This window comes from Elephas maximus, chromosome 9, assembly GCF_024166365.1.
Source record: "Elephas maximus indicus isolate mEleMax1 chromosome 9, mEleMax1 primary haplotype, whole genome shotgun sequence".
Taxonomy (NCBI): Eukaryota; Metazoa; Chordata; class Mammalia; order Proboscidea; family Elephantidae; genus Elephas; species Elephas maximus.
The window spans coordinates 80010715-80029283 of NC_064827.1; the positions used below are offsets into that span (position 1 = coordinate 80010715).

Consider the following 18569-nt stretch of genomic DNA (forward strand, 5'->3'; position numbering starts at 1 on the left):
AGAAAAACACGACAGGGTAAAGGGGAGAGAGAGCTCAACAGTACATGCTAGCTATTGCTGATCTTGTAGCTGTGCCAGTCTATATCTTTCACCTATTTCTCTAGCTCTCCACTTGACTATTGAGGATTTTCTAACTGTAATGGCCAAATGTGCTGCTGAGCCCATGCCAGGCCAGCACTGAGCACTTTTAAGTGGGTAATCAGCTAAGATCCTCATAACAGCTTAGAAACCATCATCATCCTCATTTTAGGGGTGAGGAAGTTGAGATTTAGAGGAGTTCAGTGACTTGGCCAAGGTCACAGGGGAGGAAGTGTTGGATCTAGCCTGGAACCCAGGCAGCTCAGCTGTGGAGACCACCCTTCTCCACATCTGGCTCCTCCTTTGGCCTTGTCAGTTGCCCCTGTCCCCTCTGTCCGGTTCCTGCCACCCTGAGTCAAAGATGCCAGGTTCTCTCTTGCCTCTGGGGCACAGCTCATGCTGTTCCTGGAATGCTCCTCCCTCTACTCTTTGCCCAGCTAATTCCTGCTTATCCTTCAGGTCTCCCCTTGGACTTCCTTTCTTTCAGGAGCCTTCCTTAATTCCTCACCTCCCCCCCCCAAAAGGTCCAGCCCAGGCATCTCCTTAGTAATCCCACATCCTCAGGGTCTCCCCCGTTAGAGCACCCATCATAAGATTGTAATTATGTGTCTACTTCCCCCCGACAGACTGTGAGCTTCCTGGGACCACCACTCGTCCACCAGTGTTCAGGAGAGGGGCTGGCGCACAAAAAACATTTATTGTTCAGCGAATGCAGAAATGTGAATGACTTGCTGATAATGGTAACTTAAAATCAGAGATGCGGCCAGCTCTTTAATGAGGAAAGGGCTGCCACACGGTTATCTTTTGATCCCCACCAAAGCCCTGTGACTCAGGCAAAGCAGGAATTCCATCCTCATTTTACATCAAGGGAAACTGGAAAACTTCAGGGAGCTGAAATGGCAGAACTTGAGTCCAGCTCAGGTCTGCCTGATTCCAAACTCAATGTTTAGTGCAAGGCACATTTGGGTGGTCCGAACTGAATCACACACTCAATTCTTAGGGGGCGGTGTATTGTAGTGGAGGTATGGCACTTTGGTAAACAATTCCATAACAACGTGGAGAGTCGCAAGTGCTTAAGAGGATACTGCCAGAGCTGAGAGGCGGTGGCATTCGAAACTTGGGCCTTAAAGGGCGGGAAAGGTACGTGCGTGTTTGGGTGGCCAGGGGTAGAGAATTCAAAGTTTAAAGTTCACACCACGAACCTTTCCTCCCAGAGAGCCATTCAGATCCACGTGGTACACATGACCGACCCACCTATTGCCCTCTAGAGTGGTCCCGTCCTACTCAGCAGCCCGTGTCAATCTAATTCTAGTGGCCAATCGTCGGAGAGAAGCGATCACTTCCGCGCCTCAACCGCACTTAGGAGGTGGGGTAGAGGGCCAGGAAAGGCGGGCCCAGGGTTGTCACGTGACCACATTTTGGCCCGAGGCTGAGGCGGTGCGGAGAGACTTTGCGACGCTCATTGGCCAGAGTAGGAGGCGGTCTGGTGCGGGGCCACGCCCTCTGGTGGCCCCCGAGGTTGGTTGCACGGCCGCCGGGGAAGGATACGCTGCCCTTCCGCAGCGATGGGATCCCGGGTGAGTGGCGGCCCCGGGATATGCCCGCTGGGCAAGCGGGTAGTGCAGCCGGGCCGGGGACTGTGACTTGCGGGGACTGGGCCTGGGAGGGGGTGCAGGTGTCAGGGCCCAACCGGACCGAGAAGGTGTCCAGGTTGGAATGAGCAGATATCCAGGCCGAGGGCGGCGCGAGAGGGCGCCCCTGTTTGGGGTTGGAACGAAAAGGTACCTGGGTCAGTGAGCAGGTGCTCGGGCCTGGAACGTTGAGGGGGTTGGGAGCAGGGGCACAAGTACCTGGGTCGGGAAGGTACCCAGGATGGAAGGAGTAGGTGTCTGAGCAATGGAGGGCGCCAGAGAGTGCCTGCACGATGCCTAGGTATATTCCAGAGTTTGGGGCAAAAGAGGTGACGGCCTGGCCGGGGACTGCGCAGGATGTCCGGTATGGACTGAACAGGTTTTGGAGACGGGGATGTTGCTGAGGTCCAGGGTTGAGCTCCGGGGGTGGTGGGGTGGGTTGGAGGTGCCCAATGCCAGTTCCGCTGAGGTGCTCAGGCTGGAATGAACACGAGATTGGGCAGAGGATGGTTCGGGGTGTGGGGGTCAGGGACGCTACTGTGACCAAGGTTCAGAATGAGGAGGTACTCAGGCCAGTCATTGGAATCCAGGGCAGGGGAGGAGGTACTTGGGATGGAAAGCATGTGTGTCCAGGCTGAAGGCGTTGTAAGTGCTATGCAGCTGTTGGAATGAGGGGGTTCCCGCCCAAGGTTCTAGGGCAGGATTAGAAGTGTCCACGTGGAGGAGGTCATTTCACTACGTTTGTAATCCTGGAGAGGAGATAGGCTGTGGATAGACTGGACCTGGATCCACCGCTGGACTAAAACAGACTTGGGGAGCCGGTGTTATTACCTTGCACCTGCTTCTCTTCTGCTCAGTGGGGGCAGCAGAGGCTGCTCTTGACTTTCCTGCAGACAAATACCAGGCCTCAGTCCCTGCCTCTCAGCTCTGGCTCACTTTTGGAACATGCTCAGGCTCATCTTTGTAGCTGTTTGTGGCCTCTCACCTGGGGTCATGTGACATGGTTGAGGGAAGGGTGGTAGTTGTAGCAGGCAGGGCAGGAGAAACACGGCTGCAGCTCTGGGATCCCACAGAGCTGAGGTCACACTGCAGCTTGAGCATTCACTCAGTGACCTTGGTCAGGTTGCTGATCTCTCAGCCTCAGTTTCCCCATTGTTGAGAGAAGCAGTAATTATTGTAAGGGTTCCATGAGTGACTAGACAGAAGCCCTTGTGCGGAGCCTGTTCCAAGCCTGGCCCATAGTAAGTACCTGCTGAGCCTCTGATGTTCTTGTCTTCCCTCTGCTCTGAAGCCTGGGCCAGGATGGGTGGTGAACGGGGATCCTTTACAATATTACCTGAGCCCTGACCACTGGAGGTCATGTAGCTCAATCTGCAGCCTCCTGGCAGGATGTCTCCTACCCTTGACAAGATGATGGTTTCCTTGGTCTTAGAACAGTACCTCACCCCTCCCCACACACACACACTCCAGCTCTAGAGCTAGACAGATAGGATCATCCCTGCTTCCCACTCACTGGGGATAAGGCATTTCTTGTGCTGGCCCAGTGACTTTGGCCGCCATCCCAGGCAGACATGTTCTGCCCTGGCCTGTGTGTTCCTTCTGCTTGAGGTACCGGGAGCCCTTGAAGGTACCCTTGGCCTGGGTGGTGTTAGTTGGGGGGCACCTTACAGGGTTTTGGGGACTGGGCTATGTGTGATCAAATCACCTATTTCCTGGCCTTGGGATGGGGTATTGGGGTATCCTGGGGGTCTCAGAAGGCCCCAGGGGAAAGCTGCTCTTGTAATTTGGGGTTCTGCTGCCCCTTCCTGCTCCATGTCGTGTTTACCAAAAGGGTTGGGCTTACCACGGAGTGTGTAGTCCGATAGATTTTGGTTCATATCCTGAGTCCACCAGTACCAGCTTTGTGACCTTGGGCTCCTGGATTACCCTCTCTGAGCCTCAGTTTCCTCATTGGAAAATGGTTAGCATTTACTTCACAGAATTGTAATGATTCAGTAAAATAATATGCATAATACAGTCTACAGGAACGTTTTGGCTTTGTGGGAGGTTAAAAAGATATACGGATTCTTAGGGGCCTGATCCTGATTTTTGTTTACCAAAAGGGTCATGGGTTTAAAAAGGTTGAGAAAGTATGGCATACAGCCCCAAGTCTGAGACTGACCTATCCATCTCCCAGGCCCTGGGTCCTCTTCTTGGGCCAGCACCCCATAGAGCTTCTCTCACTCCCAGGGCTCATGGTAGGCAGAAGGTCTGTGGGGCATTTGGCTCCCTCCCCCCTGGTGGCTGCAGGAGGGCTGGGGCCTGATTCCAGGCCTAATATTCCAGATGAAGGCTCTGCTCCCCCCTCATCTCCCAGGGCACTTTGTGTGCATTTGTGTGTACCCATGTGCACAGTTCCTTGTGTCTGACTTGGCCATCTGTCCTCCCAGCTCCGTGGAGGGACCCTGTGGTCTGTGTGTCCCTGTTCTTCTGGGGTGTGGACAGTGCTTGGGACCCAGCCAGCAGCCAGTTGAAGACATCCTCTTTGGAAGCCGTTGGCCCTGTGGGCTCTTGCCTGGGGTGCTGGTCCTGTCATGGCGTTCCGGAGGACCGAGGGCATGTCTATGATCCAGGCCCTGGCCATGACAGTGGCTGAGATCCCTGTGTTCCTATACACGACTTTTGGGCAGGTAAGGATTGATCCATGAAACCCTGAGCCACTCAGTCCAGGTGCCCCTCAGCATCTAGGAAAGCTGGGTCCTTGTTATTGCTGTCTCAGTATCTGGCATCGTCTCTTTGAGTAGGGGAAGGAAGACTAGGTTAGGAGTCTGGGGCCCCAAGCCCACTCTTCACCCTAAGACTATGTGAACTCTCTGCTTCAGTTTCTTAATCTATAAAAGGGATCAACAGTGCCTCACCTGCCAACTGCAAATGTTTGTGGCAGAGCAGGCCTCTTGACACTTCCTAAGGCTCCACCCTGTGCCAGGCACTAGGGAAAGGAATGAGCAATGCAGCCCCACCTGGGTGGCTCCCAGTCTACTTGGACAGAGGGTAAGACTAGAACAGTGGGACATGTGCAGATGGGACAGTGGGTGGGGTGAATGTCATCATCTTCATGGAGTCATTAAGAAATTGGAATCTGGCAGACCTGGGTTCAGCATCTGCCTCTTACTCTGTCACCTTGGACATGAGTCTTAACCTGTGTGAGTCTTAGTTTCCTCATCTGGAAAATGGTAAAAGCGCCAACAGATAATACAAGGGAAGTCCTAGTGAGGTACCTGGCGTAGTAGGTGCTCAGTCAATGCTGCTGATGTAATCATCACTGATGGTTTTAGGGACACCTAGTGGACCCTGGACGCTCTCTCCTTGGCATTGTCATTTTGCCATCCTGAGTGTCCCTTCTTTAGAACACTATGGTCTACATTTCAGAGAGGCTGGTCACGCCCCCTTCTGAAGGTGGCTGTCTCTCAGTCATTCACTGCCTGAGGTGCTCCCTGCCTGTTAGGTGCTCTGTGGGGCACTCCGCCTGCCTCAGGACTTTCCTAGGGAGACTGATATGGCCATCACCTTCTGTTGCTGCAGTCAGCATTCTCACAGCTGCGGTTGACGCCAGGCCTGCGGAAGGTCCTCTTTGCCACGGCTCTAGGGACCGTGGCCTTGGCCCTGGCCGCCCACCAGCTGAAGAGGCGACGGCGGAGGAAGAAGCAAGTCAGCCCGGAGATGGGAGGAGAACAGCTAGGCACACTGCCCCTCCCCATCCTGCTGGCCAGGAAGGTCCCATCGGTGAAGAAAGGTGGGTGTGAGGTGGTGGGGAAGGGCTTGACCTGGATTCAAGTCCCAGCTCAGCAAGTGACTTTCAGTTTTCAGGCTGAGTTCCTCTCATCTGTGAAGTGGGGGTGACAGTGACATCTCCTTCCTTGAGTCATTTTGAGGATTTGGTGGGTGATGTGCCCAGTCAGTGGAAGTTATTCTGGTTGTTCTCATTGTCTGAGGACCCCTTTGGGAGCACCTGGGTCCAGAGTGGGCTGGCGGGGCATGGGTCCTCAGTCCAGGGAAGGAGGTCTACTCAGTTTCAGGAGCTGGAAGGTGTATGTGTATATACAGCCATACAGTTGTTGTTTTTTTTTTAAGTTAAAGTTTAATTTATATACAGTAAGATTTGCCCTTTTTAGCATATAGTTCTATGAGTTTTGACAAACACACCACCAATTAAGAGCTGCTCCATCACCCTATAAACTCCGCCGTGTCCCTTTGTTGTTTCCTTCTCCCCACCTTCAGTGCCTGGCAGCCCCTGGTTTTGTGGCTGTTGATGTGGTTTTTTGCCCCCTCTTTTTTTTTTTTTTAATTTTTATTGTGCTTTAAGTGAAAGTTTACAAATCAAGTCAGTCACTCATACAAAAATTTATATACATCTTGCTATATACTCCTAATCGCTCACCCCTTAATGACACAACCCGCTCCTTCCCTCCACACGCTCTTTCCATGTGCATTCTGCCAACTTCCCTCTGCCCTCTCATCTCCCCTCCAGGCAGGAGATGCCAACATAGTCTCAAGTGTCCACCTGATCCAAGAAGCTCACTCCTCACCAGCATCATTTTCTATCCCACTGTCCAGTCCAATCACTGTCTGAAGAGTTGGCTTTGGGAATGGTTCCTGTCCTGGGCCAACAGAAGGTCTAGGGGCCGTGACCACTGGGGTCCTTTTAGTCTCAGACCATTAAGTCTGGTCTTTTTCCGAGAATTTGGGGTCTACATCCCACTGCTGTCCTGCACCCTCAGGGGTTCCCTCTTGTGTTCCCTGTCAGGGCAAGTCATCGGTTGTAGCCGGGCACCATCTAGTTCTTCAGGTCTCAGGCTGATGTAGCCTCTGGTTTATGTGGCCCTTTCTGTCTCTTGGGCTTATAGTTACCTTGTGTCCTTGGTGTTCTTCATTCTCCTTTGTTCCAGGTAGGTTGAGGCCCATTGATGCATCTTAGATGGACGCTTGCTAGCGTTTAAGACCCCAGATGCCACTCTCCAAAGTGGGATACAGAAGGTTTTCTTAATAGATTTTATTATGCCAGTTGACTTAGCTGTCCCCTGAAACTATGGTACCCAAATCCCCACCCCTGCTACGCTGGCCTTTGAAGCATTCAGTTTATTCAGGAAACTGCTTTGCTTTTGGTTTAGTCCAGCTGTGCTGACCTCTTCTGTATTGTGTGTTGTCTTTCCCTTCACCTAAAGTAGTTCTTACCTACTATCTAGTTAGTGAATCCCCTTCTCCCTCCCTATCTCCCTCCCCCCTCTCGTAACCATCAAAGAGATTTTCTTCTCTGTTTAAACTATTTCTCGAGTTCTTATAATAGTGGTCTCATACAATATTTGTCCTTTTACAGCTGACTAATTTCACTCAGCATAATGCCTTCCAGATTCCTCCATGTTATGAAATGTTTCACAGATTAATCACTGTTCTTTATAGATGCGTAGCATTCCACTGTGTGAGTACACCATAATTTATTTATCCATTCATTCATTGATGGACACCTTGGTTGCTTCCATCTTTTTGCTATTGTAAACAGTGCTGCAATGGGTGTGTATATATCTGTTTGTGTAAAGGCTCTTATTTTACTCTAGGATATATTCCAAGGAGTGGGATTGCTGGATCATATGGTAGTTCTATTTCTACTTTTTTAAGGAAGCGCCAAATCAATTTCCAGAGTGGTTGTACCATTTGACATTCCCACCAGCAGTGTATAAGTGTTCCAGTCTCTCCACAACCTCTCCAACATTTATTATTTTGTGTTTTTTGGATTAATGCCAGCCTTTTTGTTGGAGTGAGATGGAATCTCATTGCAGTTTTTGATCTGCATTTCTCTAATGGCTAATGATCATGAGCATTTCCTCATGTATCCATTAGCTAACTGAATGTCTTCTTTAGTGAAGTTTCTGTTCATATCTTTTGCCCATTTTTTAGTTGGGTTATTTGTCTTTTTGTAGTTGAGTTTTTGCAGTATCATGTAGATTTTAGAGATCAGGCGCTGAAGTCATAGGTAAAAACTTTTTCCTAGTCTGTAGGTAATCTTTTTATTCTTTTGGTGAAGTCTTTGGATGAGCATAGGTGTTTGATTTTAGGAGCTCCCAGTTATCTAGTTTTTCTTCTACATGCATTATAATGTTTTGTATACTGTTTATGCCATGTTAGGGCTCCTAACGTTGTCCCTATTTTTTCTTCCATGATCTTTATTGTTTTAGATTTTATATACAGGTCTTTGATCCATTTTGAGTTAGTTTTTGTGCATGGAGTGAGGTATGGGTCTTGTTTCATTTTTTTGCAGATGGATATCCAGTTATGCCAGCACCATTTGTTAAAAAGACTCTCTTTTCCCCATTTAACTGATTTGGTCACTCCCCTCTTTTTTTTCTTTTTAATTGATTTTAAAATTATCGGTATAGATGTACAGATAGAGATAGGTTGATTTAGATACAAGATTTTTTTCTGGGAATTTATTCCTAAATATTTGAAAGAACTAAGGGACAGAAAAAAGTGTTATGTAGTATACCTATCTTTTTTACACTCTTTTTTAAATTGACTTTTTATGTATGTATCTAGATACAACTGTCGGTCTCTTCTGGTTTGGAGCAAAGGAGAGGGAAAAAAACTAAAGACCCAAGGGAACAATAAGTCCAAAGGACTTATAGACCACCTGAACCACACAGCCTACACAACGCCGAGACTAGAAGAACTAGATGGTGCCCAGCTACCACTATCAACCGCTCTGACTGGGATTACAATAGAGGGTCCTGAACAGAGTAGGAAAAAAATGTAGGACAAATGATCAAATTCACACAAAAAGACCAGACTTACTGGTTTGACAGAGACTAGAGGAACCCTCAAGACTTTGGCCCCCCAGATACCCTTTAACTCAGACTCAAAGCCACTCCCAAAGTTCACCTTTCAGCCAGAGATGAGGCAGGCCTATAAGGAAAACAATAATACATGTGAGGAGCGTGCTTCTTAGATCATAAGCAAAGGCAATGAAATGAGCAACACCTGCCCAGGAACAAAGATGAGAAAGTGAGAGGGGACAGGAGAACTGGAAGAATGGATACAGTAAACCTGGGGTGGAAAGAGAAAGGGGGAGAGTGCTGGCACAGTGTGAGATTGCAGCCAGTGCCATGAAACAATTTGTATATACATTTTTGAATGAGAAACTAATTTGCTCTGTAAACTTTCACCTGAATCACAATAATAATAAAAAAATGTATCTAGAGATGGATTGATTTAGATTTTTTTTAAAGCAGTAACTCCCCACAGTCCTCTGTTAATCGTAACCCAGAAACCCAGTGTTTGCATGAATGCCGTGTGATCTCTTTCAAAGGCAAGGCATTCTCTTAAAGAAACGCTGTTTTAAGAAGCAAAAATCTCCTGTGAAAATGAATTTAAATTGTGAATTATCATTGCAAAAGGGAAGCTTTATCTTTACAATTGGAAAAATAAATTTCTAGAGTAGAATAGAATTACAGACAGGATCCAGAGACATGCACTGGCCACTGGAGACCTGGGACCACTGACCTTGAGCCTGTGTACACTATGCTGCCACCGCTGTCTGGTACCACCTCATTTTCCTTTTCCTACTTTTCCCACTTACTTTTTGAAAAAAGTCATTGGTGTATTTTAAAAAGTTGTGGCCTCAAATCCCTTTTGGAACAAGGAAACTTCCTAATCAGTCATATAATCAACAACACAAGGAGAACTGATTAAGAAGAAGACGGGGAAGTAGCCGGATCTCATTCTCAGCCTTATCCTGGCAGATCTGGGCCCTTCCCAGGCCCTGTGCTGGGTGTTGGGGATATGGTAGTAAGCAGAAGAGCAGGCAGGGGCCCAGCACTCTTCTGCTAGGTACATGACATCAGGATGTTTTGACCATACCCTGACTTGTAAGTCAGGACTGGCACTCAGCTGTGGGGTAAGGGGAGGGTGGTCCAGGCGAGGGGATGGCATGTGTAGAGGCTAGGTGCGAAACCTACCATGACCCCTGCCCTCCTGTTTCTTACAGGCTACTCCAGCCGGAGAGTACAGAGCCCCAGTAGCAAGAGCAATGACACTCTCAGTGGCATTTCTTCCATCGAGCCCAGCAAGCACTCAGGCTCCTCCCACAGCTTGGCCTCGGTGAGGACCTGGGCTTGGGGCGCCAGGCCAGGCAGGGGCAGTTGGGGTGCCTGTCACGGCCTCTGGGCTCAGTACCAAGTACCAAGTAGGCCCTAGTCCCTGCTCTCAGGAAGCTTATTGACTGGTAGGGAGAGGAAAGAAGTTTCATTCATTCATTCATTCTTCCATCCATGCCTCCATCTATTTATTCATCCATGCACCCATCCATCCATGCCCCCATCTAGTCGTCCATCCATGCATCTGTCCATGCAGGCTTTCAAAGATTTCTATTCATCACTTGTATGTGCCAGGCGGATAAGATTCAGAAGATAACTGTATGATCTCTTGGGGAAGATATTTATCTATGAAAGTTCATTTATTCATGCATTCATCAGACATTGAGCAAGCACCTGCTTTGTGCCAGGGATTTTGTTAGGCACTGGGGGTGTGGAGGTAAATAAGACAAAAAGGAGTTTATTTTCTCTGGGAGGTGGCTTTTGGTTTGTTCATTCATCCAGTCATTAATTCACTCAACAAGCCCCAAGGCCCAGCCCTGGGCCAGCCACTGCCCTGGGGACACAGGGGTGGGTGAGAGATAGTTCTTGTCCTGGAGGAGCCCACAGGCTGGGAGGGCATGTGGTTATGGCTGTGGCCCTCATGCCTGGCTGAGCCTGTAATGGCTGGTCCCTCAGGCCTTCTTGTCAGACCGGTAGAGGAGCTCCAGAACAGGGAGTAGATAGTGCTGGTCAGGAGCTGGGCTTAGGGCAGGATTTATCAGAGGGTGCTGGTTCCTAGGCCAGTTGTTGGGTTCAGTGTTTCTTCCCACTTAGGCAGTTTCTGTGAGACATCATCAGGCACTTGGAGTTTGTGGAACCAGCTCTGCTAGGGGCTTAGACACTATGGCCAGGGGCTAATTCAGGGATGATATTTGGAGGGGGTATGGGGGATCCTACAGAGGGCCCAGGAAGGCCTCACTCCATGCCCTTGGGCCCCTGCACTGCTTGGTGCCCAGATGGTGGCAGTGAACTCATCCAGCCCCGTGGCAGTCTGCTCGGGACCATGGGATGCCAGAGGGATGGAAGAATCAGTGGCTGCCAGCGATGGGAACGCTGAAAGCCTCTACATGCAAGGTAAGGCCTGGAGACTAGTCTCTGGGCTTTCTTGGGGAAGGGGTGGGAGGAATGGCCTCCTCCTGGTACCCAGGCTGGGCTCAGGACATTTTATATAATATTTCACCTCCATTCCCATCATGGTTCCCAGCCATTTCTGGGCAGGGGACAGTCTTCTAGGAACCAATCTGGTCTGAATGAAGACCTGTAAACTACTAAATCCTGAAAAAGAGATCAGGACCTGGCCCACCGCCCTGCCAGGCTCTTGTCCTTCTGGGCCCTGCTGTCTCCTCACTGAGTGAGGCTGTACAGGGCCAGGCAGCTCTTTCTCTGCTGGGGGCCTGACTCACCCTTCTCTCCTGCCTGTGCTCAGGCATGGAACTATTCGAGGAGGCTCTGCAGAAGTGGGAGCAGGCGCTGAGCGTGGGGCAGAGGGGAGAGAGCGCCAGCACCCCCATACCAGGGGACAGCCTTCAGAACCCAGAGATGGCTTCAGAGGTGCTATCCGAGGTAGGTGGTCTTCCCCTGCATCCCCTCTTACCCTGGCATGGGAGAACTGCCCGACTTTTCTAAAGCAGCTGTACCATTTTACATTCCCAGCCAGCAGTGTATGAGGGTTCTAATTTCTTTATGTCTTCACCAACACTTGTAATTTTCTGTCTTTTTGAATATAGCCATCCTAGTGGGTGTGAAGTCGTATCTCATTGTGGTTTTGATGTGTATTTCCTTGATAGCTAATGATAATGATGCTAAGCATCTTTTCATGTGCTTACTGGTCATTTGTGTATCTTCTCTGGAGAAATATCTATTCAGATCCTTTACCTATTTTTTTTTTTTCAATTTTTCTTTTTATTATATAGTTGTAAGAGTTGTGTATATATTCTCCTATCCAATATGTGGTTTGCAAATATTTTCTCCCATTCTGTTTGTTTTCTTTTCACTTTCTTGGTGGTGTCCTTTAAAACACAAAAGTTTTTAATTTTGTTCAGTCGCAATTAATTTTTTTTATTATGTCATTTATGCTTTTGGTGTCATATCTAAGAAATCATTGCCTAGCCCAAAGTCATGAAGATATACTCAAGATTTTTTTTCCCAAGAGTTTTATAGTGTTAGTTCTTACATGTAGGTCTGTGAACCATTTTCGGTTAATTTTTGTATGTGGCATGAGGTAGGGACTATATTTTCTTTTTTTTTAACCAGTAGAACCAAGATCTTGTTGTATCTAGTAGATAAAGTTTTATTACCAGACTTCTTTCTGCTAAACAACATGTCTTGAACATCTTTTCATGTTATTTTTTTAAAATCGAAATTTTTAGTGAGATAATTGTAGGCTCACATGCAAGTTGTTAAGAAATAATACATGTACCCTTTACCCATTTTCCCCCAATGGTAACATTTTGTGAAACTAGTACAATATCACAACCAGGATATTGGCATTGATATGGTCCACCAGTCTTTTTCAGATTTCCCCCTTTTTGCTTGTACTTTTCGTGTATGTATCCATGTCAGTTTTAATGGCTTTACTGAATTATATCACAAGACTGACCATCAGTTATTTTACCAGCTATCTAGGTGGTTGTATTAGATTGTTTAGGTTTTTTCCGCTTATTACCCTTTTAAACAACTCCAAGTATATTAGCTCTCTCTTTCAATTTTTTTAAAGAACTTTATTGCTCATATGTGTTCATTTTAAATCATTACCCAAAAGCATAAAGCTCAAGAGTCCCCCACAGTCTTTTCTCTTGTAAAAAGTTTGCTGTTCATTCTTCCAGTTTTTTAATAACTAGAATAGCACATTTATCCTTTAAAAAATTGGGGCCTACAACTCTTCAGACAGGGATCGGACTGGACTATGGGATAGAAAATGATACTGGTGAAGAATGAGCATCTTGGATCAAGTAGACACATGAGACTATGTTGGCATCTCCTGTCTGGAGGGGAGATGAGAGGGCAGAGGGGGTCAGAAGCTGGCCGAATGGACACGAAAATAGAGAGCCGAGGGAAAGAGTGCTATCTCATTAGGGGGAGAGCAATTAGGAATATATAGTAAGGTGTATATAAATTTTTGTATGAGAGACTGACTTGATTTGTGAACTTTCACTTAAAAAAAAAGCACAATAAAAATTAAAAAAGATTGGGGCCTACTGCATGCATTTCTGTTCCTTGTTTTTTTTCATTTAACAATATATTTTGCACACCTTGTTGGTGTGCAAAAGAGTATGCATAGCGTGATCCTATGTTTATATAAAAAGTATTAGATATATGAAATATATTTTGAACACAGTCTAAGAATGAAGTCTGGGAGACACTGCAGTGTAGCAAGCGTTAACTTCGGGTGGTGAGATGATGTGTATTTTTTTTTAAACGTGGTTTTTATGTCATTATATTCTTACCGTTCTTATTTTTAATGTTCAACAGCTCCATTTTGTGAGCTTGGGACTTTTAAACAAAGCATCCTTTTTACTCATGAAGGGAATGCACCTGCCCCAGCTTCTCAGCAGTGTCCTTTCTCCAGTGTGGGAACTGCGGTGGGGACTGAACCAGGCCTGTCACTCTTTCTCCCTGGCCTTGCATGGTACCAGGGAGGAGTGTGCTGATGGCAGAGTTCTGTGGTCAGGCTTCCTCCTAGGAGCAGATCAGAGCTCCAGACCCCCGAGATAAAACCTATGACTGGACCCTATATAGCCACCAAAGCAATTCACAGGAGCAGTGTGAAGAGTGTCAACTTTTTGGTGGTCTGTTGGGCTCCAGGGTTCAGATGGAAGGGTTGCCACAGGCCGTTCAGGGTAGAGGACAACACAGCCTAAGGGGAGTGGGTTTTATCATCATCACTGCTTTGCAGATGAATAAACTAAGGCACAGAGAGTAGAAATGTCCGGTTCAAGATATCATAGCTGGTGAATTGCACAGCGAGACTCAAAACCCACATGTAATTGTCTCCCCAAATGACAGCCACAGACAAGAAAAAAGAAAAAAAATCTGCTTCATCTCACTGCTCAGAGATAACACCTCTTATGTTGGGGTGTGTCTCCCAGACTTTGCTGTTACACTGTGTTAAAGTGTATATTGTATATATTTAGTGTTTTTACACAAACATGGGGTCACAGCACCCGTAATCTTTTGTAACTCACCTTCTTTCACTTCAGCTTTCCTTTGTATTTTACATGGACATAAACTATTTCATCATGAGAAGCATATAGCTTGACTTTGGCTTGAGGGCAGTGTTGATCTCTGCTAAAGCTGCAGGCTCCAGCAGCCTCATGGGCGGGGCCTGAACCTGCCAGAGCACAAAGGCCCGTAGGCCTGGGGTCCTATAGGCCTGGGGTCCTATAGGCCTGGGGTCCTATAGGCCTGGGGTTGAATCCCGACTCTGCCAGGCTCTACCTGGGTGACATGGACCAGACACTTGCCTGAACGATGAGTACGATGACAAGGTACCTGGTCCAAGGTGTACGCTCAGCAAGTGGCAGCCATTTCCACTGTTACTGTGCCATCTGAGCTCTTCTGGCTCCCTCTCCCGAGTGGCCTCAGACTAGAGCTGGCCCTTGTTTCCTCCCTGGGGTCCAGTTACCTTCAGGTACTGGATCTGGCAGCCTCTGTGGAAGATAGAATCGGGCCTGCCTGAGTCTCACCGCTCGGCCCAGAAACTCCTGGAGTTGACTGAGCAGCGCCCTCTTCTTCCCACATTTCAGCCTTGGAGCCCCCAGGGCAGCAAAGAGGTCATTGAGGCTACAAGATGCTGCTGTGTGCTCCTTGGAGGGAAGTACCGGGTGAACTGCACACCCCAAGCTACCTTCCACCTCCAGCAAAGGCCCACTCAGGCTTCTCTGCAAACCATTCTCCTGCCATCCATGTCCTCCCCAAGCAACTGCCCCTTCACTGCCCAGCCTTGGGAGCTGCTGGCTATGGCCCTAGACCTGCACGAAACTGGAGTTCCCTTCACTTGGCAGCCCAGCAACACAGTAACAACTGTTAACTGCTTATTGCACTTCCCTGTGTACCAAACACTGTGCTTCACGAGACGCATACTATTGTCCCCATTCTACAGAGGAGGCAACTGAGGCTCAGAAGCAAAATGCTTTCCAAGCACGCACAGTACATGACAGTGGGATTTGAACCCAGCTGTTTCTGGGCTCCAAATCATACTCCTTTTATAGTAATAATAACAGTAGTTACAGGAATCATTTAGTGATCATTGCCATGGGCCAGTCTTGTGTAAAGTGCTTTGCATACTCTTACCTCTTTAAATTTTCCCTAAAGCCCTGTGAAGCAGCCACTCTTATCTCAGTTGACAGATAAGGAAATTGAGGCTTAGAATGGGGAAGTTATTTGCCCAGGTCACGCTGTTCAGAACTGCTGGTGCCAAGATTGAACCCATGTCTATTTGTGAGCCACAGATCTAATTTAAAATTTTCTAGAGTCACATAAAAAAAGAAACAAGCAAAAATGATTTTAATAATATATTTTGAATACGCTAATATATCCAAAATATTATCATTCCAATGTGTATCAACATAAAAAATTACTAATGACTTATTTTACATTCTTTTTTTGTGCTAAGTCTTTGAAATCTGGTGGCCAAGACCACATAATTTATACTTAATGGCATATCTCAGTTTAGACTGGCCTCATTTCAAGTGCCCCATGACATCGTGTGGCAGGTGGCTCCTGTACTGACCAGTGCAGGTCTGGCACCGAGGCTGTTTGGCTCCTGTGCCATGAAGCCTTCTCCCCCTTCCCCAGGAGCCTGGGGCTCAGGCTGTGTCAGTGGTGAGGGTTGAGACCATTCCCATGGGGAGCTTGGAGGGTCTGGGTTGATGGCCACTACATTCCACAAAGCAGGAGTCGCAGCGAAGGGAGTTTGCAGAGAAGCTGGAGTCGCTGCTGCGCCGTGCCTACCACCTGCAGGAGGAGTTTGGCTCCACCTTCCCGTCGGACAACATGCTGCTGGACCTCGGTGAGCTGGGCCCAGGGGCGGTGAGAGAACCAGGGCGGAACCAGTCTCAGTGGATTGGACAAGTCAGGGTCCTCAGGGCCCTCAGACCTCATCTGCTCCAGTGCCTATTGCACAGGTGGGAGAACAGGCCCAGCGAGGGACATTATACGTGGCAGGAAGGATCAGAGCTGGGATGAGGCCTGGGAGTCCCTGGCTAGTGCTCCTCACCCTGTCCCACTGGGAGCAGACCTTGGGGGTTGTGTATCGGCATCCCCCTTATGGTGTTTCTGGGCCTTTGGGTTGAGCTACTCCCCTACTGACTTGCTGGCTTCTGGGCAGGCATTGGGCAGGCTGAGGGGATGGCTCACATAGAGATTAACCCAAAGTAGGCCACAAGGCCAAGAACAGAGGTCCCATTGTTGGCCCCATTGAGGTAATGGGGTGTGACATCATCAAGTGTGAATGAAGTCATTCAGCCAAGCAGCCAGCATTCTCCTAGTGCCCACTGTGTACCAGCCCCTGTGCTGTGACTGTGATTCATGGCCTTGTCTGGGGGCTCTCCTGAGTATTAGGCTCCCTGGCTGTACTGGTGGCGACACAGACTCAGAAAGGGGAGTGGGTTGGCCAAGGCTCTGTGTGCCCTTGCGGTTTCTCCCCACATGGCCTCAATGTAACTTTGCCTGTTGGAGAAACTCTGCTTCCTCTGGCCTCCCCACGTGGCAGCGAAGGGCTTGTCCTTGGGCTGGTAGGGTGTTCAGGGTGGCCCACTGCGGGTTTGTAGTCTTTGCTTATTTGACAGACATTTCCTAAGTGCTTGCAAAGATCCAAACCCTTCAGCCCCTGAGCTGGAGGGGGCAGAAACACTGAGTGAGTGGCCCATGGACTCCTTTGAGCCCTTTGGTACCAATGGCTAAGTTTCATCTTGTCAGGAAGGAGGCACAACTTGCCCAGGGCTATAGCACAGCAGGGTCTCCACCTCCTGCAGAACTCAGGGACCACCAGGCCTCAGGGTCCATCACTGTGAGCATGGGCCAGCCTCTCACCAGCCTATGTCCCAGTGTCCCCACCTACGAAGTGGGGATGATCGTGTGCCCACCTTGGGATGTGTGAGTCTTGAAGGAGATAATTCATTTGAGGTGATAGCCCAGCGTCTTCACACAGAAGTACTCAATAAATAGGAGCTCCACGAGCATCTGCATCAACCACCCTAGACAGAGCTTCCATGCATCTGGTATTGGCAGGCTTTGCATACCTGGATCCTAGAAAGTTCTGTGAGGAAATCTCAGCCAAGCCCTTCTCTTTTCAGAGAAGACCCTCATGCTGCCCCTGACTGAGGGCTCACTGCATCTACGGGCCGATGATGAGGACAGCCTGACCTCGGAGGATTCCTTCTTCTCAGCCACTGAGGTGACGCAGGGCACAGGGAGGGGTGAAGGGTTAAGTTCCTGTGGAGGCCAGCAGGGCAAGCCCTGGGTCATGGGAAAGTGAAGGCATTTCCTCCAGTGGGAGCAGAATTTGGCAGTCACCAAGTGCTGTACTCTGGGAACTCAACGCACTTTCTAGAGAGGAGGTGGCCTGGGAAGCCAAGGGTCTTAGGTCCTATGGAGGAGAGCAGAGGTCCCCAGCCCTCAACTGCTCCAGCCACACTAACCTAACCCTTCTCCAGACATCTATGCCCATTGCTTGACATTAGTCTCCTGCCAAGACCACGTGTGTCAGGCCCAGCTGTCCTCTGCCTGTGGACAGTAAATGGTCCTTTTGGGAAGGGCCCCTGGAGATGGGGATGCTGAGGCCAGGAGGCAGTGGCGACCTACTCCAGGTTACTCAGACATCCTCCTGGTTTGGATTAGTGCTCCCTCTGACATACCCTCTGAGAGGCTGGCGGTGTGGGGGGAAGCCCATAGGGTGTCCCCTGCTGACAGACTGATGCAGCTTACAAGGCTCTGACTGCCCCCCTTCCTCATCCTCTGCATCACCCCCGCCAGCTCTTTGAGTCCCTGCAGATTGGAGATTACCCAATCCCACTCTCCAGGCCGGCTGCTGCCTACGAGGAGGCCCTGCAACTGGTGAAGGAGGGGAAAGTACCTTGCCGGACCCTTAGGTGAGCTCAGTGGAAGGAGGGAGGGAGAAAGGGAGCAGGAGGCAGGTGTGGTGAGCCCTGTCCTCTTGGAGGAAGCTGGGGAAGCCAGCTGTGCTTGGTGAGGACTCAGCTTGGCCAGGCTAGCTGAGGCCCCTGATGGGCTGGCAACAGCTCAGGTGCTCAGCCAAGGATGAATGGCCCCAAGCACCAAGACAGACAGGCTTGTTATTAACAATAATGATAATAAATTGATGTAATTAATAATGTAACTATAGTTGACACTTGTTTTTACGTTCTCAAAGTAGTGCAACCTCAGAAACACAGTGGGCACTTTCTAAACCCAGTGTCCCAACACCACCCCTTTTTAGCAGAGGTTGGGAACCTAGGCTTTGAGGATTCTATCTAGGTTCTGCCACTTTATAGTATGTGGCACTGGACAAGTTGCTTAACTTAGACTCGGTTTTCTCATCGGTAGCTATATTTATGTTTCTTATCCATCTTAATACTTCTGCACAGTATGAGGTAGAGGTCAAAATTCATTTTTTTCTATATGAATATCCAGTTATTCTAGCACTGTTTGTTGAAAAGGTTTTCCTTTCCCTGTCGATGTATATTGGTGTCTTTGTCGA

General features: G+C 48.7%; 1 protein-coding gene across 7 annotated transcripts in view; it reads left to right on the top strand.

Moving 5' to 3' along the window:
• Positions 1–1575: 1575 nt before the first annotated feature.
• MIGA2 (mitoguardin 2) overlaps positions 1576–18569 on the top strand; it is a 29902-nt gene continuing 12908 nt past the window's right edge. For 5 of the 7 annotated variants that reach the window (XM_049895942.1, XM_049895944.1, XM_049895945.1 and 2 more), the window contains exons 1-8: positions 4156–4378; positions 5271–5481; positions 9724–9836; positions 10828–10945; positions 11298–11434; positions 15764–15881; positions 17167–17267; positions 17846–17961. In XM_049895942.1, the coding sequence (XP_049751899.1) occupies positions 4283–4378; positions 5271–5481; positions 9724–9836; positions 10828–10945; positions 11298–11434; positions 15764–15881; positions 17167–17267; positions 17846–17961 (1010 nt within the window). In that variant the 5' untranslated portion in view covers positions 4156–4282. Of the gene's footprint in view, positions 1656–4138; positions 4379–5270; positions 5482–9723; positions 9837–10827; positions 10946–11297; positions 11435–15763; positions 15882–17166; positions 17268–17845; positions 17962–18569 lie in introns of those variants that run through there. The other 2 variants (XM_049895946.1, XM_049895941.1) reach the window with 2 other exon arrangements.